The sequence below is a fragment of the Seriola lalandi genome, unplaced genomic scaffold (assembly GCF_002814215.2).
Source record: "Seriola lalandi dorsalis isolate HSWRI2012SDOR001 ecotype SW California unplaced genomic scaffold, Sedor1 jcf7180002054486, whole genome shotgun sequence".
NCBI lineage: Eukaryota > Metazoa > Chordata > Actinopteri > Carangiformes > Carangidae > Seriola > Seriola lalandi.
This window is the reverse complement of record NW_019525039.1, coordinates 22,101-47,101: the sequence shown is the minus strand read 5'-3', so window position 1 is coordinate 47,101 and position 25,001 is coordinate 22,101. Positions and strand designations below refer to the sequence as shown.

General features: G+C 39.7%; 1 protein-coding gene across 1 annotated transcript in view; it reads left to right on the top strand.

Annotated features, from left to right (window-relative positions):
- The first annotated feature begins 440 nt into the window (after positions 1 to 440).
- The window catches only part of LOC111659689 (sphingosine kinase 1), a 42,259-nt gene continuing 17,698 nt past the window's right edge, over positions 441 to 25,001 (top strand). The window contains exons 1-2 of the mRNA XM_023412691.2: positions 441 to 923; positions 17,336 to 17,485. Coding sequence (XP_023268459.1) covers positions 500 to 923; positions 17,336 to 17,485 — 574 coding nt within the window. The 5' untranslated portion in view covers positions 441 to 499. The remainder of the gene's footprint in view (positions 924 to 17,335; positions 17,486 to 25,001) is intronic.

Sequence of the window (25,001 nt, the reverse complement as noted above, 5' to 3'; positions counted from 1 at the left end):
TTTGTGTTTTGGAGAATTAAGCCTCCGGCCCACCAGGACTAACATTAGGTACTGCTGGTTCTCTATCACCTCATTAAGTACATACTTACACTAACAATTTTCACCTGCTGTCCTCTGTATCACAGGCTGATTAGATGACTGGAAAATACATTCAGTATATTTAATTTTATTGAGATTCCCCTCGTTGGAAATAATGGTCAAATAGTTTTTAAGTACATGTATCTTATGTATTTCGTGTGTGTGTGTGTGTGTGTGTGTGTGTGTGTGTGTGTGTGTGTGTGTCAGTGTGTGTCAGTTCAGCATAACACATTAGTTCGTCTAACTCTTATTTCGAAATGTAGCCGGATGTGGTGTGTTAGATTTCCTCTCCATTGACACCGGTCCGAGCAGCAGGTTCTCCGTCTCAGTCTTGTGCTCTCCACTTTCCTCGCATCATTCAGGCGGGTGGCGATGTGAGTGTGGCTACGTCCCGGTCTCCCCAGTCCGGCTTCCGCTCAGGATGGATCAGAGGAGAGCAGAAACGGACTGCAACACTGGCAGCAGCCCGGTAACACTATACGGGGAATTCACGGTCACTGGTAACCGAAAAGTCAGGTGTGCTGTGAGCCTGACCGAAAGGGACCTCGTTGTCCAGAAGCTCACGTCGGCACCTGTCGGGCGGAACAAGGTGGTGCTCAGCCTTAAGGACTGTGTCGGCTGCCGGGCTTACTGGGAAGATGACAATGCGGATCAGGCGGCGTACGTATCAGCCTACTTTTACCCGCTCAAACGCCGCTGGATGAGTTCCGGGGTGTCGCGGCAGAGAGTGGAGCACTGCTTTCGGCTCGCTGCGCTCCAGGACCCTCGCGCTAACCTGGAGGAGGCAGAGAAGTGGGCTCGCGCTGTCCGAGAACGCGCTGGCCGGCAACAGTATCTAAGAGACGGTGAGTTTTTGGTAGCAACGAGAGGCAATGTTTACTGTGCGTTAACACAGGTGTGATGAGTTCAGAGAGAGGACTACACACACCACTTTATGTTTATGCCTTTACGTTGATAACACGGTGTTTCCTGAGACGAAAATGAAATTACTGAGCGCTTGTTTACACATGGACCAGTTTTTTTTTTTTCAAGCAAAATTGCCAAACATATGCTAGTTCCAGCCTATCAAATATAATGCTGAAATTTAATGCTTTGTTTGTCATATGACAATAAACTGAATATATTTGGGTTTTAGACTGTAGTTCGAATAAGTAATCTGAATACATCTTGAGCTGTTGTAGATTATAGACTCCCAGGTCATTTTCACATTTCATTGGACATTTCATTGGTAAAACCATCAATCGACTAATTGAGAAAAGTGCGTCAGGTTAATTGATAATAATAATAATTGTTAGTTGCAGTTCTATAAAAATGCACCATATTAGCACAAAACTGAAATAGTAAATGCTAGGCTAAATCTTAAATTAAGGCCCCTTTACAAGATTAGGCATACAGGTGAGGTTTTAAAGCCTCTATCACTGGAGTGTATAGTTTGTTTTAATGCTGATTATCAAAATGGTTGTTGATTTTCTGTTTGTCACATTAATAATTTCAACTGCTGTTTCTTTAGTCACTGAGGGAAATAACCTCCATGACTCTGTAGTGAGGACAGGTCCCATCACATCTCCCCTATGTTTGAATAACTGTATAACTATATTTTGAAAAGATACTGCAGTCAAACTACCTACAGGTGCCTATATCTATCTTAGATACACTATAATATAGGAACTGGTGTGTAAATATGAGTCCTGAAGGTATAGGGTTGATACACCAGGTCACATATAACATCTATTGAGTATCCCATGTTTCTGTCACCTTATTAACTGAATGTCTAATAGCAATGAAATGGAAGGGAGAAATACTATTGAGTTCCCATTAGGCTGTTACAGTCATTGTTACAGTCATTTCAGTCATTTTCTTGGATAGTACCAACCTTTTTTGTCTTTCAATGATTCAGAATCTAGCTAACTATCACTGTTAAAATGTCACTTACATCATTTAATAATTTCAACTATAAAGGGTGGGATGATGATCTTTACTGATTTAGTTTTTCATTAAATTAATTTTGCCCCACTACTATTCAATGAACTAATATTATCCTTATTTCTCTGTGCAGAACTAGTTTCTTGTCACTGTATCTGCGGTGCCTTTGTTGGAGGCTTATTATTCCATTACCTACTCCTACTGACCTACTACTGAAATTAATAAAACAGCAGGGTTGGTCTGATATCGAATCACATTTTTTAAGTAACCTTTATTTAACCAGGTTGTCTCTTGAGATATATTACCTCATTTACAAAAGAGACCTGGCCAAAAGGGCAATGGGAGATAAGTGTCACATAGTTACATAAGAACATACATCATTAATTTACAATGGTCACATACAAAGCAACGAAATCTGAGACCTGACATTAAGGCATAAAAGTGATTGAATTGAAAGATTGTAAACAATTGCATTTGCATGCCAGAAATGAAGGCAGTGTTTCCAGATTAAGTATCTTCAGCCCAGGGTGCTTACTGAGATGCTGAGTTTTAGCAGGTTATCAGCAGATTCTAAGGACAAAGATGATCCATCTAGATAATCTGGCCTACTAGCTGTGAGAAAAAGGAGAAAGCATTTCACTAAAGTAAACAGGAAGTTTACCAAGGATGGCTTTAAAGATGAAAAAAGGTACATTTTCAGTCCAGTCCATTCAGTTAATTTTTTTTAAATTACAGTGATTACTTCTTGTTCCAACATTCTTAATAAAAGGCAGAGATGAATAATAGACAGCCTACAAAGTCAATAGTCTGATGCCTGCATATACAGGTTATCACTATCTAAAACAATTAAAAATGTGGACTTAACAAGATTTTTTCTAGCTGCAAAGGGAAAGCCTTTCTTTAAATCTTTCAATAAACTCATCAATGTGAGTATGGAAAGATAATTTATAATCCAGCCAGATTCTAAGATATCTGTAGACAGAGAGTTTTTCCAATTAATTTTCCTTCTAAAGTTTTTAAGATTGATGTTACCTACCTTTTGGTCAGAATGTCCATAGTTTCTGGATAAAGTCATGAATTAGTTTAAAAACAAACAAACAAACATTTTAAGGTTAATTTTCAGGTTAAAATGATAACTGGAATGTATGAATGTAGTCCGGGGGTCTAACCTGATTTAAACAAGGAGGGACTATATACATACCTGTATACGGTTAACATACAATACATGTGAAAAACCTGAGGCGGTATTACTGCTATTGAGTTCATGTAATGTCAAGAGGTATATCCTGTATAGAACTGTATTCTTGTCTCTTATCAGCTCTGCTTTGTCACAGGATATTTTATTACTTTTCTCCCGCTGCTTATTTGAATAAAACAATAGGACTGGTGTGGTATGGAGAGTCACATTTCGGTAACTCCAGTCTGCAAACAAACCATTTTAGCATAAAAGACACCTGAGAAACGAGACAATATTACTGCTATTGAGTTCATGTAATGCCAAGAGGTATAACCAATCCACAGGGAAATGTTCTGTAATGGGATATTTCTAAAGATAAGTAATCTCATTATTTGTCGTCCTAACCAAGCTATCCTGGTTGAATGAAATGAAAAAAACTAAATGCAATTCTTTACCTCACACAAACTTTCTTCCCCACACAGCCATGGTATCACTGGTACACTGTGACCCAGATAGCATTTCCTCATTCGCACAAAATAATTTTTAACAAGAGAAAATATGCGGTAATTCTATACACCCTGTCATTGTCAGAAGAAGAAGTAACAGCAGACTTTTAGTAATCCTAGACGGTATTATTTGCTTTGAAACATATTGTGATTCAACTGCCTGGAGCTTAACCTGAGACGAGAACCCAACAAGTTTTCTACAAGAACCAAACACAGGTGTCTCCATGGCTTCACCTGCTCTGGATTCAGGAATGTAATGCACCTCCACCTGTTCACAGTTACTCAGACTAAAACCCACGTCTTTGGAATACCTGATGCATCTGGAGCCATTATGCATAAATTATTTTTTTTCCTAGATGTTGAACTTGGTTTAATCATCACGTGGATGCAAAGAGGAACATTGGAAACTAGAGCTGAGACAATTGACCCTTTGTTAAAACTGGGCTCAGACTACAGGAGCTTTGGGCCAATTTAATGCTGATTCACCCCTCCCAGCAATGGGAAGAGAAATCCAGTCCTGCACCTTGGTCGATACCAATATTCAGCCCAGATTATGTGACGGGTTCACAGATCCCGTCTAAAACCTCTTGAACTTTTTTTGTGATTGTGATTGCGTAAGTCCTGGACCAGCTAGTGTTGCCAAGCAATGATAAACATTATTGTCCTTTAGGCTAACGTTAGCTAGAACACTGAATCATTTTTACAGCATGATGCACACTGTTTTGGCAATAGTATAGAAATTCATTGCTTGATAGACCTGATGGCATACATGCTGTTTGTGGGATTGGTTTAGCAGCTGGTCAATTAGTCGATTAAGCAATTGATGGACAAACAGAAATTGGTCACAATTTTGTCAATCGATTAATCGCTTGGATCACTTTTCAGGGAAAAACACCAAATCTTTTCTGGTGCCAGACTCCAATAATGTAATATTTTTTGCATTGCTTTGTCTTAAATTGTGGTAAACTGAATGTATTTGTTGTTGGTTGGTTGGATTAAACAAGCACATTTAAGATATCCCCTTGGACGATGGAAGTGCTGAGCAAAAACATGGGCTGTAGATTCGCTCATGCTGCAGAGGTCTGTGGTATCTCTGAAATATGGTGATAGCATGACTTCTGTCTAAAAAGCAGTTTTCAGTAAGGTGCTCATTATGCCAGAGGCCTTGGGAACCAAACTAAATCATGTTCTGGAGCTCTGCGTTCCAAACCATTAGTCTAAATGAGGTCAGTGCTGCCTATCTGACCTCTCCATCAATACTGGTTTGTGTGTCATTGGCTTGACTTCCGGTTTACTCAGAATTAGTCAGCATCCATAGAGAGCATCCATTTACTGCTGACATGTTGAGGCCTGCTGATGATGGTGTCCAATTCTAAACAGTAGCTTAAAGAAACCCACTGCAGTCTTGGATTTAGATGTGCAATGTATGATATATATCCTTGTTGTAGTATTATTCCAAAAGGATTTGTTACCAAGGTGATAGATACAAAGCTAGTAAGTTACCAGCTCTATCCTTTTAATCTTTTCTTTCTTATATTTGGTTTTCTTGCTCTTTAATGGACAAATACAAACAGGTGTCGTCCATGTTTGCACATGCTCAGGTTGCCCAGCGTTTCTTCTCTGCTCTAACAGATAACACCGTCAAAGCTGTATGATAGGGATTGACTCAGCTTTTCTGTTCATGGCATCAATACTAGTTTGCATGGTAATGATCATTTATCCAAGCATCTGTTGAGGCCGTGACTAGTCAGTTTTGCATTGTTTTAAATACTTTTTGGTGAGTTGGGTGTCTGACAGGTGACAGGTCACAGACCATTGACTGATAATGCTCGTGCAAAGCTTGTAATTCTTTTTTTTCCCAAGTATATGTTTTATTTGTATTCTGAGCAGACAGTTATTGTTGTGAAAATTGTGTATAAGTTTGCTTTGTTTGTCTTTCTAAATAATTTAGTTCTAATTTTAATTTTAATAATTACTTACCAACTAGTTATATCCTCTCAGGGAGAAGATTATACTGCATTTCGTGGTCAGCTGTCTGTTAGCTCTAGTGTTTGTGATGTGTTCACATGCAACTTCTAACAGAATGAATGACGTCAGATAAGGTTATGCTCAAGCTTTCAGTCTCTTTGCTGACACAATAACTGTGTGATCTACGTTGTGTGTCATGGCCCTGAGTCAAGTTCCCCATAAATTTCATCCCTCCTCTGACAATTACAATTGACAATTTAGATGCATGGTCAAGTATTTCCTAAATAGTATTGATCCAAGGTTGTCAATGAATGGATTCAGTTCAGCTGTGGACATATCATTATCATGAGCAATGAGGTGAAAGTTGCTCATACTGATTAAATCAGTCACTCTGGGTTGTCATCTGGCTTGAGCACTTGGATGCCACTGCCCAGTGACAATGACTTCAAGCAAATCACCAGCTAATGAAAATCAATTAATTAGGGTTTCCAGAATATATCTGATTAGTGACCAAATGCTTGGCAGGTACAGACACTCACAGTTACTGTGATACATCCTTGTTTCATTTTGTAACAAAGTGTTTCTGGGTCAAACACAGTAACATTTTAATGTGTAGCCTACATGATATTACTATTCTGATGGGGAGCCACCGTGACATTTTGAGTAAATTCTAGGATGTCTAATAGGTTAATGAATTCAGCAGCAGTATGATCAGCATCAGTATAACTCTGAATTTGAATGTCCAGGCCCCCTTTTTAAATTATTCTGTAACTGGTGAAAGTTGACTTGAGGAAGAAACAGTAATAAATGCCTTTGTGGTCTGTATAGTGTTACTATGTGAACTGTGGGTCCACTTTTAAGCTCTAAAGCAAGGTCTTGAAAATATGAAAATGTGTTTATCCCATCTCCTCTATTGTTGTGTCTATTTGAATGGTAAATGTTATTTTATGGGGCCATGTCCACATCAAGACACACATGAGGACAAACTATTAATGCAAGGTTTTTCCAGTCACCACATCCCTCATTAAGAAAACCTTGCTGTAAGTCAGTGGACATTAAGTAAAGTTGGGCTCAGCCTAATTGAGTGGAACTATGGTGACTGACTTTCTGGTGACACTTAAGTGGAAGTAGATGTTAAAAGGTTTTTTTCAAGTAGGGGCTCCATTTCCCAGCAGACACAGTGTAAATGGCTGATAGTACTGGAGGGAGAGACTGAACTGGTCCTAGCACACTGTCTCTTCCATGACATGCTGGCGCCATGTGGACTGCCTTGGCAAATCTCACTGCACATTTTAGAGATGCCTTCAGAGAGCACAGTAAGCTGGAGGCATACTGTACAATCTACATGTTTTGTTTTTTTAGCTTGATAATAATGACAATAATACATTTTATTTATAAGCGCTTTTTAAGATGCACAAGGACACAAATACAAATAAGACATTCAGAACATAAAACAAAAAAACAGCAGCAACAATGAATACATTAATGAATAAATAATTGAATGCAATTGCTGAAGGGTATGGGTGATGTGCTCCCAGGAGTAACAGACAACTCTTGCAACAGAACTCTAGACATACTGAAGTCTATTTAATCCCTGAGTGGGTACACCAAGGAGAGTGGCATTACAATAATCAAACTGGGATGCAATGAAGGCGTGAATGAGAGTCTCCACGACAGTTCGGGAAAGATAGGTGCGTAACCTACAAATTGCAGGTCATCCAAGAATTGGTATCATTTAAGCAGTCTGTCAGGCTGGATGGTGGCAAAATGTCTGAGGGTTGGGTGTGAATGCAGAGCAGTGTGTCATCAGCATAGCAGTGAAAGTAGAGGGCATGTGAATTATGTCTCCAAGAGTGAGAATGTAAGTAATGAACAGTAATGACCCAAGAACTGAGTCATGAGGAACACCATGGGGAAGTGGGGAAGGGGGGAAGGGGGGCCTCTAATGGAGACGGACAGCTTTCTAGCTGTGAGGTGGGACTTGAATCAAGGTAATGGAGTACCGGTGACACCAAGTAGTCTTTCTAATCGGTCGATCAGGAATCTATGACGGACTATCAAAAGCAGCAGTGAGATCTAACTGGATAGGTATGTTGAGAAAACCAGTATCCTACAACTATAAGCAGATCATTAGTTACTTTGGTGAGGACCATCTCTGCCGTCTCAAACTCTTCCAACAAGTTGTTGTTGGACATATGAGCCTGGAGCTGGCTGGGGACAGTCTGCTCAATGAGTTTTGCAATAAATGGGACATTGGAGACATGTCTGTAGTTGTTAAGGTCCTGCATATCAGTTCCAGGTTTTTTTTAGGACTGGGATGATAGCAGCCATTTTTAGACTGGAAGGAACAGAGCCAGACAGAGGAGATGCACGAATGATTTGTGTCAGCAGGGGGCAGAGGACAGGCAGGCATGATTTTATCAGAGGAGTGGGCATTGGGTCAAGATGGCACGTGGTAGACCAAGAATTTGTAACGAAGTTAGTTACATACCACTCATCAACAGGGGAGATAATTAAAAAATAGCTAACTGGGAGGGGAGAGGGGGTGGTGATAACATTAAATTTCATGGACATATTATGTAACTCTCGGTAGATGAAAATGATTGTGTTCTGGAAAAAGTCCATGAAGTCACAGCAGAGTTTTGTCGAGGCAGCCGGAGGAAATCGTTAAGCTCGCTGAGGTAGTTTATTAACACTGAGCACTTGTGCTCCAGCTCTGTCTTGTTGAAACCCATATACTCTAAAGCTACATCTGTGCTCTCAAATCCAATAATAGCTGTGGATGCTTCCACCTCACCTAACATACAACACCTGTTTGTCAGCTGTATTTAAGGTGGAGGCATGTGAGGGGCAGTCCCTGAATGGCAGTAGGTGGTCGTACCAATAGTGTTGTAATCAGCCAGCTTCTGTTTAAGCTCCAGGGCTAAGTGTTTATCAGTGCTGCAGTTGCACTTTCAGCCTGGGCACCAGGCTCATCTCAGCATGGGATGCTGTGAACATGTAGTTTTCTCATCCTCCCGTATCCACCACATGATGGAGATTCTGCTCCAGCTGTGAGCTCCTTTTATAGTGTTCTTTCCTGTGAGACCTTCATTATCATTCATTGTCATTATCATGTTATTGCACTGTAAGTGTAGCCTAAACAACACTGTAGATTGAGATTATTATCCTCTGTAACTGAAACCAAGATATGTCTGTTAGAGGTTGTCCAGTGGTGACAGTAGATGTTCTAAATAGCTTCTGAGTCATCACAGGAATCATGACCCGTGCTAAAGTACTAGAACTGAATAAGGCTGTTAATAAAAGTGTGAAACCATGGAAACGACACTGATGGAAAGTCAGATAAGAAGCACCGTATTCAACGTTCTCTGGGGGACCGGCGCACCTCCTTTTGGAAGCAAAATCCAGGCTTCTCTCAGTCAGTCTGCACTATTACTGATACATTATCTCTGGCCGAGACAGAGTTGAAACTGGGGCAATGGTTTGTATGCTCTGTTACACACATTTTCAGAAGTGGAAGCAGAAAGAAGTTTATGTGAAAATATATGATCATGCGATGTGTCTTTTTAATAGGAGAAGAGCCACTGCAAAGGAAAATTTCACCTTCACTTCAGCTTTATCTCATTATTACATCTTCTTCACACCTTTTTATTCTGTATGCATGCATTGCATCAATATTTTTGATTCAGTTTTGCCACACCACCTCTTAGGCTCACTGATTACCATAAAAGAAAAAAACGGGGTGAAGTTACTGTTTCTCAAGTTCAGATTAACAGGGAGAGACCTTCCTTGGCTACAAAAATATACAAACTGGAAGTCTGATTATTCAAGATCTGAAATATTTGGGTGTATCTGTCAAATGTTGTGAGGTCCAAAGAGGATTAAGATGTGACTTTTGTTTATTTTCAGCAGTCAAAAAGAAAAAGGCAGAGTCATGGTCTAAAGTTGCTTTTCAGGGCATAGAATTGCTGATCTCTACAGTTACATGTTACTCTCAGATCATCATATTAATTGTAACGTTCTTCAACAAGATAGCATCCCCAAACTGAAATTACACCATGTGTATGTGACAAACCAGTGATACGAGTTATAACAAAGCACACCAAGTGTCCTACTCTCTCTGGAATTTGCTGCGGAGGAGCTGGGAGCACCGGCTGGATGAAGTCCTGGTGAAATTGTTAGCTGAGTGCCTAGCGGTTGCGATGCTGTTTTTATGACAAAGGGTGACCTGTGGAATTCAAGATTTAGGAAATTTTTTCAAATGTTGCATGCATCACTTTTACACCCTTTCTGTTTTTGTAAGTATATAAGAACTCTACAGAAGATCAAATCTAGCACATATACTCAGGCTTTTCCACCCACCTGTGGCTGTGTGAAGGTGATAACTGATAAACATGAGTTGTCAGTTGTTAGTGATGCAACTGATCCCATCAATCCCCCTTTTGATTTCGTGTGTGTGTAGTCAGACAGCAGTAATACTGTGGCAGCAACCCTCTCCCTGCGGACTCCTCCTTATTGGACGTACGCTGTGATAGAGCTTGACGTGCTGTCGAGACATACTCTGGAGTTCTCTACGGTTCCAGGGGGCTCACAGCAGCTCTGTGTCTGCACTGACAGTGTCCTGCCCCGTCTGTATTACCATGAACCAATCCAAACGATGGAGGATGCAGAGACTTTTTTGAAAAATACACTCCAAGCAAAACCTGATCAAACATTGTTCAGATCCTGCTTTTTGTAACAAAATATCTTCTTCACAAACTGGTGAATGACTGATCTGTACATCATAGCACCAAAGCATAAAGAGCATTCAGTGCTCATCCACTTTGCTATTCTCAGAAACGGCCTCTCAAGTCAGTCTATGATAGGCCGACAACAACAACAACAACCACTAATTGACCATTCAGCCTAGAGAGCAGCTGGTTCACCTCAGAGAAAGTCAGTCTTTGCCTGGTAAAAGAACATGTGGTTGTGGTTTTTTATGGTGGGAAGTCCATTTCCTCCATACGCCTCCACATATTGCATTTTTTAATGTATATAACTGTATATACCTTTTTTTTTTTTTTCTTTTTTACAGTTTTACACAATTCTTATATTTGGAACTGACTAATAGTTGCAGGAAGTAAACATACAGTCGAACATAGTGCCATCTGAGCTGACGTTAATTAAGAATTAAAGTTCCATTTCTCCTTAAAAGAAAACTTATACTAAACCTTTAATTAGTGGCAATGTAAGTGGCCGACTTTTGGAAAGTTTTTGCTTTGGAGTTTGTTTTCATGCAGCAACCTAACCTCCCCTCCCTAATCTGACCCTAAAATACCCATATGGGATGCACATCGCTGCACGGAGTGACAGACAGTGGTTACATCCTCTCCTGTCTCTCAGCACAAAGCCTAGGATAATGTAGCGACAGCTACATGACAGACAGCGCAGGATGATTTTAATAAAAACCTCAGTGCCTTGGCCTTTCTTAATATAGATCCACAGCAGGCTAACCACTAGCACCTCCTCCTCCTCTCCCCCATTCCACACCCTTTGTGGTTCTGGCTGAGCAAAAATCTGAGTGCTTGAGCAGCTTCCACTTTTTGATTTATACACAACATTACGGACAAGAGTTATCACCTCGCTGCACGCTGAATGTTACTTTAGTGAGGAGCTGTGAGGGTAGGCGAGGTTTCTTTAAAGGTACAATCTGTGATCAGACTATCACTCCCAAATAAAAACACTCCCAAATTTAAGGACAGGTCTCTTTCAATACAGGTTTTAATGTTTTCTGACGCATGGTCAGTTGCAGTTAAATAAAACTGGTAAAAACATTAGTAAAACAGCGCTACATTTCAATTATGATCACATAAGAAATTAAACTTTGTTCTGTAGAAACAGAACAAAACAAACTAAAGAAACAAGCATTTCTCACTTTGTACTGTAAATGGTCTCTGAGTATAAAAAATATACCTACCATTCTGAATTTAACTTAATTAAAACTACACACAATCTGACAATGTACCTGCACTAATAAGAGTGTGTGCATGTTTCATCACACTTGCAACACTCAAACAGAATGAAATATGTCTGTACATACAGTTTAATGAACACTAATTTGCAGTTGGGTTTGGATCTGAGCCTTGTGAAGCTCCAAATAAAGCATGTGACTTTGAATGATATGACATTTGAGTATAAGATCATCCTGAACTGAACCTCTAATTATGACGGATACACCCCAGACATTGTGCTGTATCTCTAAATTGCTGTCATGAGGTTACAGCTGGTATGTAGTTAACTGCAGCATGCTCATGAAGCTCGGTTTAGAGGCGAGGCATTGTGCTGCTATCAAATGGCAGTCTCATATCTGCTTGAAGCGATGTTTTCAGGAATTCAGCACACCTGGCTGGATGCAGAAGCTCAGAGTGAAAACACGACATGGACACAATGGAGAAAAAATCCCTATAGTTTAAGTTCTGTCATTTATTATTTAAAACGACCTTATGGTTACAGTTTCTACGTTTACATGTTTTTTTATTGCACTCCGAACTCAAATCTCAGCATTAGCCACTGATTGGCAGTTAAGATGTATTGTTTTTGTGATCAAATGCTTGTTTTGTTTGGTACAATACATTCTCCTCCTCCTGTATTACAGAGTAGCCAGCTTTTGCCCTCAGCTGGCCTGTGACAAAGCTCACATTTAGTAGATTGCGATTGAATGTATCTGTCATATTACACGGGAGAGGGAGAGTATATGCGCCAGGTCAAATACATGTTAATCCATTAATCCCTTTAATGTGGAAACTGGATTCTCTCCTAATGGGTGTTTGTCAAGGCTTAGCACCCACATCACCACTGAGCAACAGGCAGAAATGTTAGAGGCGCCTTCAGTGGGACTCAAACCTGTTGGTGGTTGGGTGGCTGTGGGGGGAGACCTCTGTCACCATGCTCTCTGTTTTTGCTTGAGAAAAAAAAATTACTTTTAAATGTACTTTTATTACTACAGTGACACAACTTTTCTTCTTAATTTTCAGTCTTGTGTTCATGTCCTGTGCAGACTGAGCGAAGCTAACAGTATGAAACCACAGGATGCCATAAATGTGCCGCATGCCACAGAAAGTGAGCACACACCAGTGTGAGCACACACCAGTGCCAGCTGTGAGCATATGTGATTTTTGACTGGTTAAAAGTAGTAAATCTGGTTGGTTCGCACTGTTTCCCACTTCAATGATGAATCAGCAACAGAGCCAGTTTTCAAATGACAGTAATAATCGGTACATGCCGTTCGGGTTCTGCTTCTAAGGCATTTTTCAAACATCCATCTGTAGCGTGTTTTCCTTGTGAGTAGGAGATTTGTGAATCGCACGCAGTATTCATTTGAACGTGAAGCAGGACACGTAACGCTGCATTCAAGATATTTCAACAGAATGAAGAACAGGAAAACGTATCACGTTTTTCCAAGATTGTGCAAGCCTTGTAGTCACACCATGTACCTAACCTCAATTATATACCTTTGCTGTGTTATGTATTTAGAGCAGCAAATATACCCAATGGAGTTCTTAGTAACAAACAAGTTTCTGTTTACACTCAGTGTTAGTTGCCAAAATTCTTTGGGTATCCTTAAGGTCTAACAAACATGCTGAATGTATTTTCTTTCTCAAGAAAACAAAACGAGGAACCACTCATAGAAACATTGCTCCCTGCCAGTGGTCAAAAACTCCACAGTGTCTCCACATCTTTAACAAGTGAAATCAGATGAAGCTCCTTTTTAAATTCACCTAATTAATTGTGTTAGTGTTAATGTTGTATTTTATGCAGATGTAACTGCCAGTAGTGGCAGCTGTGCAGTTGTTTAGCCAGTGGCTTGTGACACTACTGTGTGTCATTCATTTCATTAACACAGATATTGTGGCTCAATGTCTTACATAAAACTTCAAGGCTGATGTGAAGGTTTTTTTCTGATTTGGCTGCGTGAATGTGACTTTTCCTAAAATGAAATGCTCTTCCAAGCACAAAGTAAAACACGTCCTAATGTCTCTTTTCACCTTTTAAATCCCCTATGACACCAGGCCTGGACACAGTGGGAGTCTGAGTTTCAAATTTATGCCAGCTGAGTGGTGTGGTGTGGACTCAGCTTAGTGTGGTGAAAGAGCTGCACTTGTGCTGTTTCTACCAAGGTTCCCACTTCCATTGCTTAATCACAGTTAATGCTTTGTCATGCTTTGCTGGTGATGAGGAGCTGATTTGAAGGAAGTTGAGCCAGACACCAGTATGACAGACCGAGTTACGCACTGGTCATCACAATGAGTCAGCATGAGTCGTCGAGCAGTGACGGTGCTGTAGATAGAAAGGGTGACCATGTAAGGTCAGGGATAATAATGATTGCATTTTACTTTTGTCCTATTTCAACAGAATGGTGATGTAGATTTTTTGCAGATGTACGTAGAAGTTCATAGTTAAACCTTCGTCTGTGTCTTGTGAATAGAAGCTGACATCCTGCTGAATGTACTGGAGAGCTGTCATACAAAGCTAAGAGAGTTGTCTACTCTCAGACTCTATATGCACCCAGATAGCTATTATAGGCTAGAAAACGTGTTTTTTCCGGCTCCTGGGTTTTTCCCTTTCATTGAAGTTGTCATTTCCTACGACAAATACCTCAGTAGTAATTATTCCATTAAGATCTGGGACAGTCCCCCTGCTCTGAGTTTGAAGCGAGCAGATGAGACGTCTTGCCGTCACAGATCAAGTGAATGTAGTTGAGATTGGGGGCAGAGCTTTGTTGCTGTAGGTTTGCTGTTGTTTTTCATATTGTTGTGTCTCAGCAGCTGTTTGTGAGGATGGTTATCAGTTAGCTGCTTCTTAATCTCCAGCAGTGTCACCCACTTTATCACTTCATCCAAGACGGTGATTTCTTCCAGAATTGTTTTGTCTTGGTAATTACGCCTGTCATCGTTGTTCATCATAATCTTTGGTTCATTTAACAAACCGATAACGTAACTAACCAGAAACAGAATGTTGTCACCACAGGACCGGGTGGAGACAAGTGTCATCAGCAGCAACGTACATCATCACTTGACAATCAGGGCTACACCCATCCCTATATAAACAAACCAGACACATTATCTGCTGTCATAACCCATCAATCCTCGTTTGAAGAACAAAAATCTTCTTTTGCTTTAAAATCCATTGCAAAATGTCCAGCATGCTGGATAATGTCTAGTTATAGATCGGGGAGGGTTATAAAATATATTTTTTATCTTTGTTTGTGTTGATTTTTAGCGTCCCGTATTAGACGTATGTCATAGTTTGGCTCTGTGCCATGACGCTGCTCCAGCTGAGCTAATGATAGAGGAGGAAACCCAGAGTGTGGAGAGACAAGAGTAGAAAGATAGTGCCCTCTGGAATGTTTTGAGAAGGGGAGGGGTGGCACACAGGAAGTGGCATGGGGTTGAATTTAGCCAACAAGGTCTGTCTCTTGTGTGGGTGGTGGGGCACTCAGACAGCAAGGTCAGGGCCTTCAGTGCCAGCTGTCATGCCAGTTGATTCATGAGGGATCCTCTTTGGCTTTCCCTCAGGAGTCCAGTCATTATGGTTTTGAGATGACTCCATAGAAATCTTCATTACACAGAAAAAATGGCTGCGCCTTTATAAATCTGTCTAAATCATACAAGGAAATGTGAAGCTGTTGTTTTGCACTACCTTTGCTTTATTTTTATTTACTTGCAATTAATCGCTATGATTTCTGGAAACAAAACTATTCTATTGTACTTATTAGAAGTCTTAGTGCATTGGATCAGTTGGAGTAGTAGCACCATGAGACAAGCCACACACTCACATGGTCATGCTTGTGTTTTTATTGGAGACTGATGTGAACAACACGATCTGGAAAAAAAAAAGGGTGTCATGTAAAGCTACACCCTATTCGTACTTCCAACCTCCCCTAAAATTGCCTGCTGAGATAGTGTCAGGAGCCCCTATCACCCTATAAAGGAAAATAAAGTAATAAAAAAATGGATAGATAGATCTCCACTAATTATTTGATCAAAATGTATTTATAGAAAATGCATGTAAGATCTGAATTTGCTGATTTAACATGATGAATTACATAGAAATATTTAGTGACTGCAACGAGTCAAATCTGCCCGATGCGTGTGAGATTAATTATTATCCCCCAACTGATCTTTCACCATTTAAACTCTGAGAAAAACATTGTTAGAGGGGAAATTGAGAAAAAAATGTATAAATATTTGTAATCAGGCATGTCCACATGTATCAGTGAGGAGAAGATTAATGTTAGACACATCTTTCATTATAATAACGCAATACAGTTTAACAGGTTTATCAGAGAACAACGCCTGGAAGACTGAAGAGTTTACCTCAGGTCAAACAGAGCTTGAGGTGCGTTAATGTGTGTGAACATTTTTCTGACCTGACTCACTGCATTCCAGCAGTATCACTTCGACTCCACTGGAAGTGCAGTATGAATTAAGACGAAACCTGACGATTTGGTTTTGAACCAGTTAGAAATGCTTTTCCCAGGAGCGTCTGCACTTCGGTTATTCCAACCCATCGTTACTCATTTATCAGCTGTCAGACTTGTTTGGATGGTTCTCCTCCCTCCACCCGCACTATGTTTTGATCTTTTTAAAAGATCCAGCAGGCTGCTATACAAAATGAGATCACGCTCCAAAAGGAATATCACTGCAGGGTTGTTTTGCTTATGGGGCTGTATAGTTTGTTGTGTTTGGCGTGTGTGTGTGTGTGTGTGTGTGTGTTGTTTGTGCATGTGTGTGTATTGACGAGGCGTGACATAGAAAACAGTCTTAGTGGAGCGTGCCGCTTCTACAACAGAGAGGACTTTGTGTACCTACCTGCAAAATTATCCCTCAGCTGCAATGTGTCTAATGTGGCTGACAGCTTTTTGTCACACCTCTCTCTCTTTTTATTTGACTTCCTTCCCAGCTTTGCTGCTAGAAAACCATTTTTAATTAACATTGATAACATTGATTAACATTGATCAGTTGTCTCATCTCAGGAATGAACTTTTCCTGCTCACCTCTCTCTCAGAACTACTACTGCTTCCCCCTTAACATGAGCACAGTTTGATCATCATCAACTCCATCATATCTATATTTCTGTTTAGTGTTCCCTATCTTGTCTCAGATATTGAATAATAATTTTATATTTTGGCAAAGCACAGCCTTAAACTTTCAGCGATTCATTAATCCTCCGCAGATGCTGTGGGAGATACGGCTTAAACCAGCTTCTTCCACTTCCTCTCTTTTTCAGCCCCATGCTGTGCTTCTGAGAGTGTTTAAAAAAGATCTAGGATCTGTGTTTATAAGAGCTCTCTAACCCCATGTAAACCCTCTGAAATCTGTTTGATCCCCAAGATATTTTGAACACTAATTTGTATCAGCCCTGCTACTTCTGTGCTCATCCATCTTAAGATGCAAGTTTAGTTTAGTGAACACTGACCTTTGTTTTCGCATGAACCCACAAATCAGCTGCAATAGTCACCTTATATTATATATTTTTGCCCCTTGACAAATTTTTCTCCTTCCATTTGTTTGGTTTTGCAGTGTAATAATAATGATAACGAGTCCATCTTGAAACTCTTCTGTCTGCAGCATACCACTCATTTCAGTGTAAGACTTTACAGTATAACTGCATTTATGTGCCTTTTCTTTTCTCTCCTCCGCAGGCGTGTTGATGGGCGAGTTGTCTCGGCCATGTCGGATGATGCTGCTAGTGAATCCACAGAGCGGGAAAGGACAGGCGCTCACCCTGTACAACAACCACATTCAACGCATGCTCAACGAGGCCGGTGTCCCACACACTCTGGTCATCACTGGTGAGTTGAAGGCACAAGTCCACTCCACACACAGATATACAGCCTGAGAATATCCACATTATTGCACGCCATTATTGCAGAGTTGTGCACAACATGCAAAGGAAAGAATCAAATTGTTGTGTGTTAAAGTAAGATTAGCTAAACCTGTTCATTTTGAGATAAAACTTAAAGTAATTTTGCTAATAATCCATCATTGCACAAATGTGCACGACTATGACAATTATGTCGTCTCAAATTTGAACCTGAAAGTTCGCCTGTAAAGTGTGATGAATGTTTACACCCACAGTTTAGGTGTAACCCAGGGATTTGTTTTTAACAATGAAGGGATCATCTGATCATGAGTGTGTGGTCTGCAGGATAATCAATATCAATCCAGACAAACATGCCCAGATGTCCCTCCTTGCATCACAGGGTGGAAAGAAACTGGTCAATAAGACGATGTAATTTTCCTGGGCATTGTTAATTTCTGGTTTTGTTGATTGAGTTGCTTGATTGCCCAACAAAATTAATAGATGTTTGCACATGCACTGACTCACACCCAGAATACACCCAGAATAGACACATTATGGATCCCACATATCACACCCTCACGCACAGAACAAAACACGTTTTTCGCTTCTTTTATTGTCAAGGTCTCACGGACATTCAGCTTTCACAAATCTTCCCACTTGTAATATCTCTTGCATTGAATGATCATACAAACAGCCTCACACACAATCAAACACACAGCTCAGCAAAGGCCATGATAACAACAACAGCAACAGCTCCCTTCATGTCCCACAGATTTTTGCTCACTGTATCACAGTATCCCTCCTCTAGTTTAAATCCTCTTCATGTTTTCCTGCTGTCACCATCATTATGCTGATCAGCTGCATCTGACCCATATGCATGTAGAGATGTTATGTAATAAATATGTGTACACACAGTAGGACACACATATGGATATAGACACATCCACAATAAACACACACATTTACACAAAATCCCCATTTGCCATGATTTGTTTTGATATAATCTTGCGTGTTGATGTGTTCATAGTCATCACTGTAATCTACATACATACGTAGTTATGATTACACAGTGCAGTGCTGGTCACACTCACTCATCCATGCCGTATCGGGACAGATACGGTGCATTCAGAGTGGTACATTTTTTCACATGTTGTCATGTTGCAGCTTTATGCTAAAATAAGAAAAAAAAATCACTATTTCCCTCATCAGTCTGGACTCAATGACAAAGTAACAGGTTTGTTTTTTCCTGCAAATTTTTTAAAAAGGAAAAACTGAAATGACATTGACATAAGTAATCATGTCCAATCAGCTGAATATACCACAGGCGGACTCCAATCAAGGCGTAGAAACATCTCAAACATGATCATGAGAAATTGGAGACACTTGAGCTGAATGTCATGGCAAAGTGTCTGAATACTTATGTCAACATGATATTTTTAGTTTTTCCTTTTTAATACATTTGCAAAAAATTCAAAAATTCTGTTTTTGCTTTGTCATTATGGTGTATTAAGTTAGATCCATGAGGGATTTTTTAAATTTGAGCATAAGGCTGCAAACATAAAAAAAGTGAAGAGATTGAAGGGGTCTGAACACTTTCCGAATGCACTGGAAATAACTGATCAGCAGATGCAATGTAAGCTTGATAATATCAGTTATTCGGGGGGAGTTTTCTTCTTTCCTTGTCTTCTGTTTTTGATTTTCATCCTCTGTCTGGCTTTGTTCATAAATCAGTGCAGTGTCAGATAACAGAGAGAAAATATGGCTTTCATCACAGTGGGAAATGCGCAAACAGAGAAAAGAGGGCAGACAGAGAGAGAGAGAATCACAGTGAGGAAGGCAGGGACGCATGAGAAATCCTCTAACTCCTCTAACTGTGCTGAAAATGTGGAAAACACACACAAAAGATCGAGTTTTTTGTGATTTCCAAGATGAACTTTTTGACAAGTTAATCCTGGAGAATAGATTTAATCCTCAAATCTAGATCTGTGAAAGAGCATGACCATAGACGATCTCTCTGACTGATAGACTTCTAAAATAAACCTTTCACCGTTATCTCTCCCAAATGTTTTACGCCCTGAATAATGTCTCAGTAGAAGAATCTTAAACTTTTTCAGTTTCCATGCAGTTCAGTAACTCCCCAACAATCCTAATTAAGATCCACAGTAAAATAATACATTTAATTTACATAATTCAATTGAAATTCAATACAGGAGCTGTGTTAAAGCTGAAATCTGTAATGTTTTTAATTAATAGTGCACATTATTATATCATTTTGATGGGGTTTGGCAGGTTACAACCAAAACCTTCCGACTTACGTCACTAGAAAATATATTTTGAGTTTGCAGTATCTGGGCAGACAGTGACCAGAATGAAGCTACGCAGTTCATTGTTGATCTTTTGAAAAGTTGGTACCTCCTTCTAAGAAGGGTTTATAGGTTGTAATAACTAATGAGTTTATAAATGGTTAATGATTTAGTAATGCTGTATAGATCAGTTATAAGCCATTAATAAGACATTTTAGGTTTCAGGTTGTAAAAAAAATCCTCCTCTAGCTGCTATTTTCTGTCTGCCTTTACATCTTAGTTAGTTAATGGTTATCAGGCGTTACTATTAATGGTTATTAACGGTAAGAAAAGGGATGATTCCAAAATGATTTTTCACAATCTTGCAACCCAAAAGTTGTTGTTTGGTACCTCACCTGTAACACGTAACTAAACCATTAATTAACCATTAGTTACAAGGTATAAACTCCTTGTACATGGCACTGAAACATGTTTGCTCTGCAGTAAACATTTAGTACAACACACGGCTGCTTGGATTAGAGAGTCTGAATAATCCTGAACAGTATTTAGTGTGAGACTTTTACAGTTAAAAATCAAATTGACTCATTAATGAATGAATAAAAAATCTCTGCGAGAGAGTTTACCTGATGAAACACACTGTACAAGGGGACAGATGGAGAGGTGGTAGCTGCTGTCAAACTGTGTAAAGCAGATTAAATGAGCAAACATAAAACAAGATTTTAAATTGCTGGAAACCTGCACCCACATGAGCTTTTCTGCCTTTAATGAGTGCAGATTGCACTGCTCATATTTGATTGATTAATGCATATCTGTATATGATGTCTCTTCATCTGTTTCCCAGTGCAGCTCCAATATGATTGGTTTTCAATACGACACAGTTTTACTTATTACTGCATATTGCATTTAAAACATTTAGCAGTCTGAATAATGCAGTGAACCATGAGAGTGAGATAAAAGAAAATGGCATTAGGAAGGAGCCGTCCAGATTTAGATGTTGTAGACTGTCCTTTTATCCAAATTAACTCCTGGTGACATGTTGAAGCTGTATCACCCACCTGAAGTGGAACAATAACAAACACAAACACAAACTGATTTCCTAAACAGCAGCAATTGGTAGGTTTTTAAACAAAGGGTTGTTGATTTGAAATAACTTTGATTTCACTTGCTATAATGACAACTGTCAAAACATACACCAAACAAATGTGTAGTAGGCCTACTGAAATACATCATGTTGGAAGAAGTATTCAGATCCTTTAGTTAATACAGGTAAAAGAAGCAATACCATATACATATAATACAATACATAGCCACTCGTTACTGTATATTATTACATTTTATATACTGATATATGAACATGTAAGCTGTATTTTAATGTTTAGAGGTAAAGCAAATTTTAAGTGCTTAAGACACTGATTTACCGAATGTCTTTTTTAAGTAAACTCTTAATATGCCAAGTAACTAGTAACTGTAGCTGTAAAATAAATGAAATTGAGTAAAAAGTACAATACCTCCCTCTGAAATGTAGCAGAATAGAAGTATAAAGTAGAATAAAATAGACTTAAGTTCACAATTTGATCAAATTTACTTAGTTATATTCCACCACTTTAAGACAATAATGGGTTACTTAGGCAGCTCTATTGTTATAAGTTGTTAATAATATATTTTATTTTAAATAAGTCTTTAAGGATGAGATGAATCAATGAGTTTAACAACAGTATATCGACTTCTCTAAATCCCATGAAGAGCAGGACAAAGCTGCTCATGCTGTCCTAAACACTGGTATATTAGCATCTGATGCTGATGTTACACCGTGTCAGTCGTGAACGTGTCAGTCGTGAACGTAGCTTTTTCTAACAGCACCTGTAACAGCACATAATAACCCAAACAGCTAACACTGTGCTAACTCTTGGCTCTGGATGTAATGCTATGCTATGCTAGAAGAAGTTAGCTAGTTAGCTAGATGCTAATTTACTGTAGAGTATTTCCAGTTTCTGAAAGGCGATAAAAGATCCCTCTAAAGTCTCATACTACAGTAAGGTCACATGTGCAGCAGTTGCTAAACTACGATTCCAGAGTTCGCTGTTTGAGGGTTTTAGCGAACGCCAATTGCGACTCTCCGTAACAAGAGAAAATGTGTTTTATAATAACACGTCTGGCCAAAACAGTTGCAAAGCAGCATGTCCATCTGCTCTTGAGAATCACTGGCATCTGTGTGAGCCGTACGGAAGTCTCTGTATGTGGATGCTAACAGAAGTAGACAGACTCATTATTGGGTCTTGGGCTGTGGCAGCTGTGGGCACCGCCAGGGGTGGAGGATAGAGGAAGGATGACTGCTCGGCTAAGGGGGTCCAATGCAGAGAGAGAGAGAGAGTGTGTGTTTCTGTGCTCGTTAGTGAGCTTCTGCACGTGTCTATGTGTTAGTTAAGATGACACACTGATTGCTCCCGGGCAGCCTCGTATTGATTTAAACGTCAGCAACATGCTCGTCGTCCTCTCGTGCTCAGACTCATCTGCTAAATACAAATGACAAATGTTTAGAAGAGACAGATATCCCCTCGAACAACCTCTCTGTGCTGCTCCTTTTTTTTCTATCTTCTTCTCTCTATCTTTTATTCTTTTTTTATGACAACAAACCATGTGCTCTCTTAAAAAAAAATCCCGTGGCTCTTTTAACAAGGCCCATACTGTGTTGGAGCTGCTTTCTGTGTCATGGCCAATGTGAGGATGTTAAGACAATTATTGTAACTCTAGCTCAGAGGGCAAGAAGAGGACAAGGATCTTGGAAACAGCCTAGATCCTACAACCTGAGGAAACAAAGCCTTTTTAAAAAATTATCAAAGTATCCTGTTGAAGAGGAACACAGGAAACCTCACTGGAACGGGACAACAAAGTTATACAAGACGTTTGACACGGGACACGTCTGTACAGCTCTGGTTGCTCTGTGAAATTTACATTTTACTCACTTCTGCTCTCTTTCTGTGATGTTTTGATTTCGCTGAAAAAATAAAAGTTACTTCCTGTGGGTGTAGTTGAATCTACAGCAGTGGTCTCAAACTGCTGGCCCGAGGGCCAAATATGGCCCACGAGACAACTTTAGAAGGCCTCCCACGAATTGTTAGATCTTTTTTAGTTGTTTTTTTTCTCATTTAGATTTTGAAGGCCATTTAGTTTCTAGCAAGGCTGCAGGATCAGAGCATAATCTCTGCCTCTGTATTTCACATTTAGCATCTAACAGCTGTGCATAACTTGCCAAAATGAGCCCTTCAGCTATGACCAACAGCACACAGATTTCCCATTGCGCACCTGGTAGCAAAACATCTCTTTCTTAACCTAAAAAAAAAAAAAAATAGGCCGACCTCGAGCACACACCATTTCAAGAGAGATGGATAATTGATCATGTCTTTGCAGGGTCTAATACGACTGCTTCATGTTTCACCTGCAAGGGGAAAGCTTCAATTCTCCAGTAATAATAAATTTCTGCCTGACAAATGTTTTAACACACACACACGTGTACATACGAATACACATGCACACACCTCCATATAGTCAGTGTGCAAGCAGTAGTTTAAATTGAGTCGGTGCTATATTCTGACTGAACAGTGATGACAGTAGCCAACTAATAATATGAGCTCCCAGCTCACGTTATGAGCTGTTGCTATATTAGCCTAACAAGCTAATGTTGGTCTTTGTGAACATTGTGTGTGGAGCGTTGCTACAACAGATACCAGCTGTTGCAACTCACAAACAATAACGGAAACATTTCAGGACATGAACATTTAACGACATGTTGTTAATAAAAAAGTTAAACATATCAAACTCACTCACTCTGAATTCTGTGTAGAGATCTGGATGTCTGTTGTTGAGCTGCTTGGATAAGCTTTCCTGCTTTCATTTGAAATGCTCTATGGCACCGTTTGAATACTGGCTTTTGGTCGTTTGTAACTTGTCCTTGATGATCTGCATCAAATACAAAGTGTCTCCCTACACTAGTCTTGCCATATATATATATATATATTTTTTTTTAAGTCGCAGCAGACCTGTCGCTGCACCTGTACTTGCTCCCATTCCATGTGTTGTTGTTATTGATTACTGTGGCTCCCTTCTTCCTCTCTTCAAGTTTGATGTCTGACTAGGACTTCTGTAGGGTTATTACACTGCCCTCGTCAGTCCTGGACGAATTACATCTCAAGTACCTACGTATTAATGGTACTGAAGAAAAACAAGTACTGTCAGATTTTCAAAATTGTAGCATCAACTTGGTGCTGAAGTATCAGTTCTCATGATCTCATCCCTAGTGACAGATGCATTTCTTGTTAATTTTCCAGATAAAATCTTTTCCAATGCAGCTTATAAAAAGCAAATCACTTACGGGTTTTAGCAGCACCTCCCTGTTCATATAGGCACAGGGTTTGTGAAATGTGACGAGTCTTTCCACCACCACTCTGTGACCCAAAAGTATCATCATTTCCAGGATTTGCTTGTTTAATGTGGTTGTTACCACTTCATATAATTGCCACTCGGTGTAAATATACTTTCTAAGGTTTAACCATATCTTGATTATAGGTACTTTTTCCACTCTCAGACTGTAAAACATTGGCCATGTTTAAGCTCTTGTTAGCAGATATTTCCAGAGTTCAGGCTTGGCCGAGGGCAGTGTCAGAACAGGACGTGTCTCTCAGCGCCTGCAGCCATCAACACAACCTACTGGAGTCTCTCTGGATATGTGATGAGGCGTGTTTCTATTACTGTACTCCGGGAAAAAAATATAACCTCAGTCACACGTATTAAGTCAGTGCAGTGAAACTAGACCTCATTCGGTGGCGATTTTTGGATTATGCAGAGTGGCATGAATGTTATAAGATTCAAGAAGGGACTGTTAGAGTAGACATATTAAGACTGGAGTAAGACTACATTTCTCTGTTGTTGGGATGGTGAATGAGATGGTATAAACGAGCGCAAGTTTGTATGGCCACCTTTTGCACACTGCGGCGATGATGTGTTTTGCTATTTTGACATATTTTGCTATAATAAAACCACTTAGCCTATGCAAACTTGCCAAACCCAACCAGTCTAAATTTGTTTAATTGCATCAGATATTCATGTTGATGGACAAGTCATTCTGAGATACAATATATAGAAGATATTTAAGCTTTGGGAAGGACTGAGCTACAGTTAGAGATGGTGACACAGATGGTTAAAAAG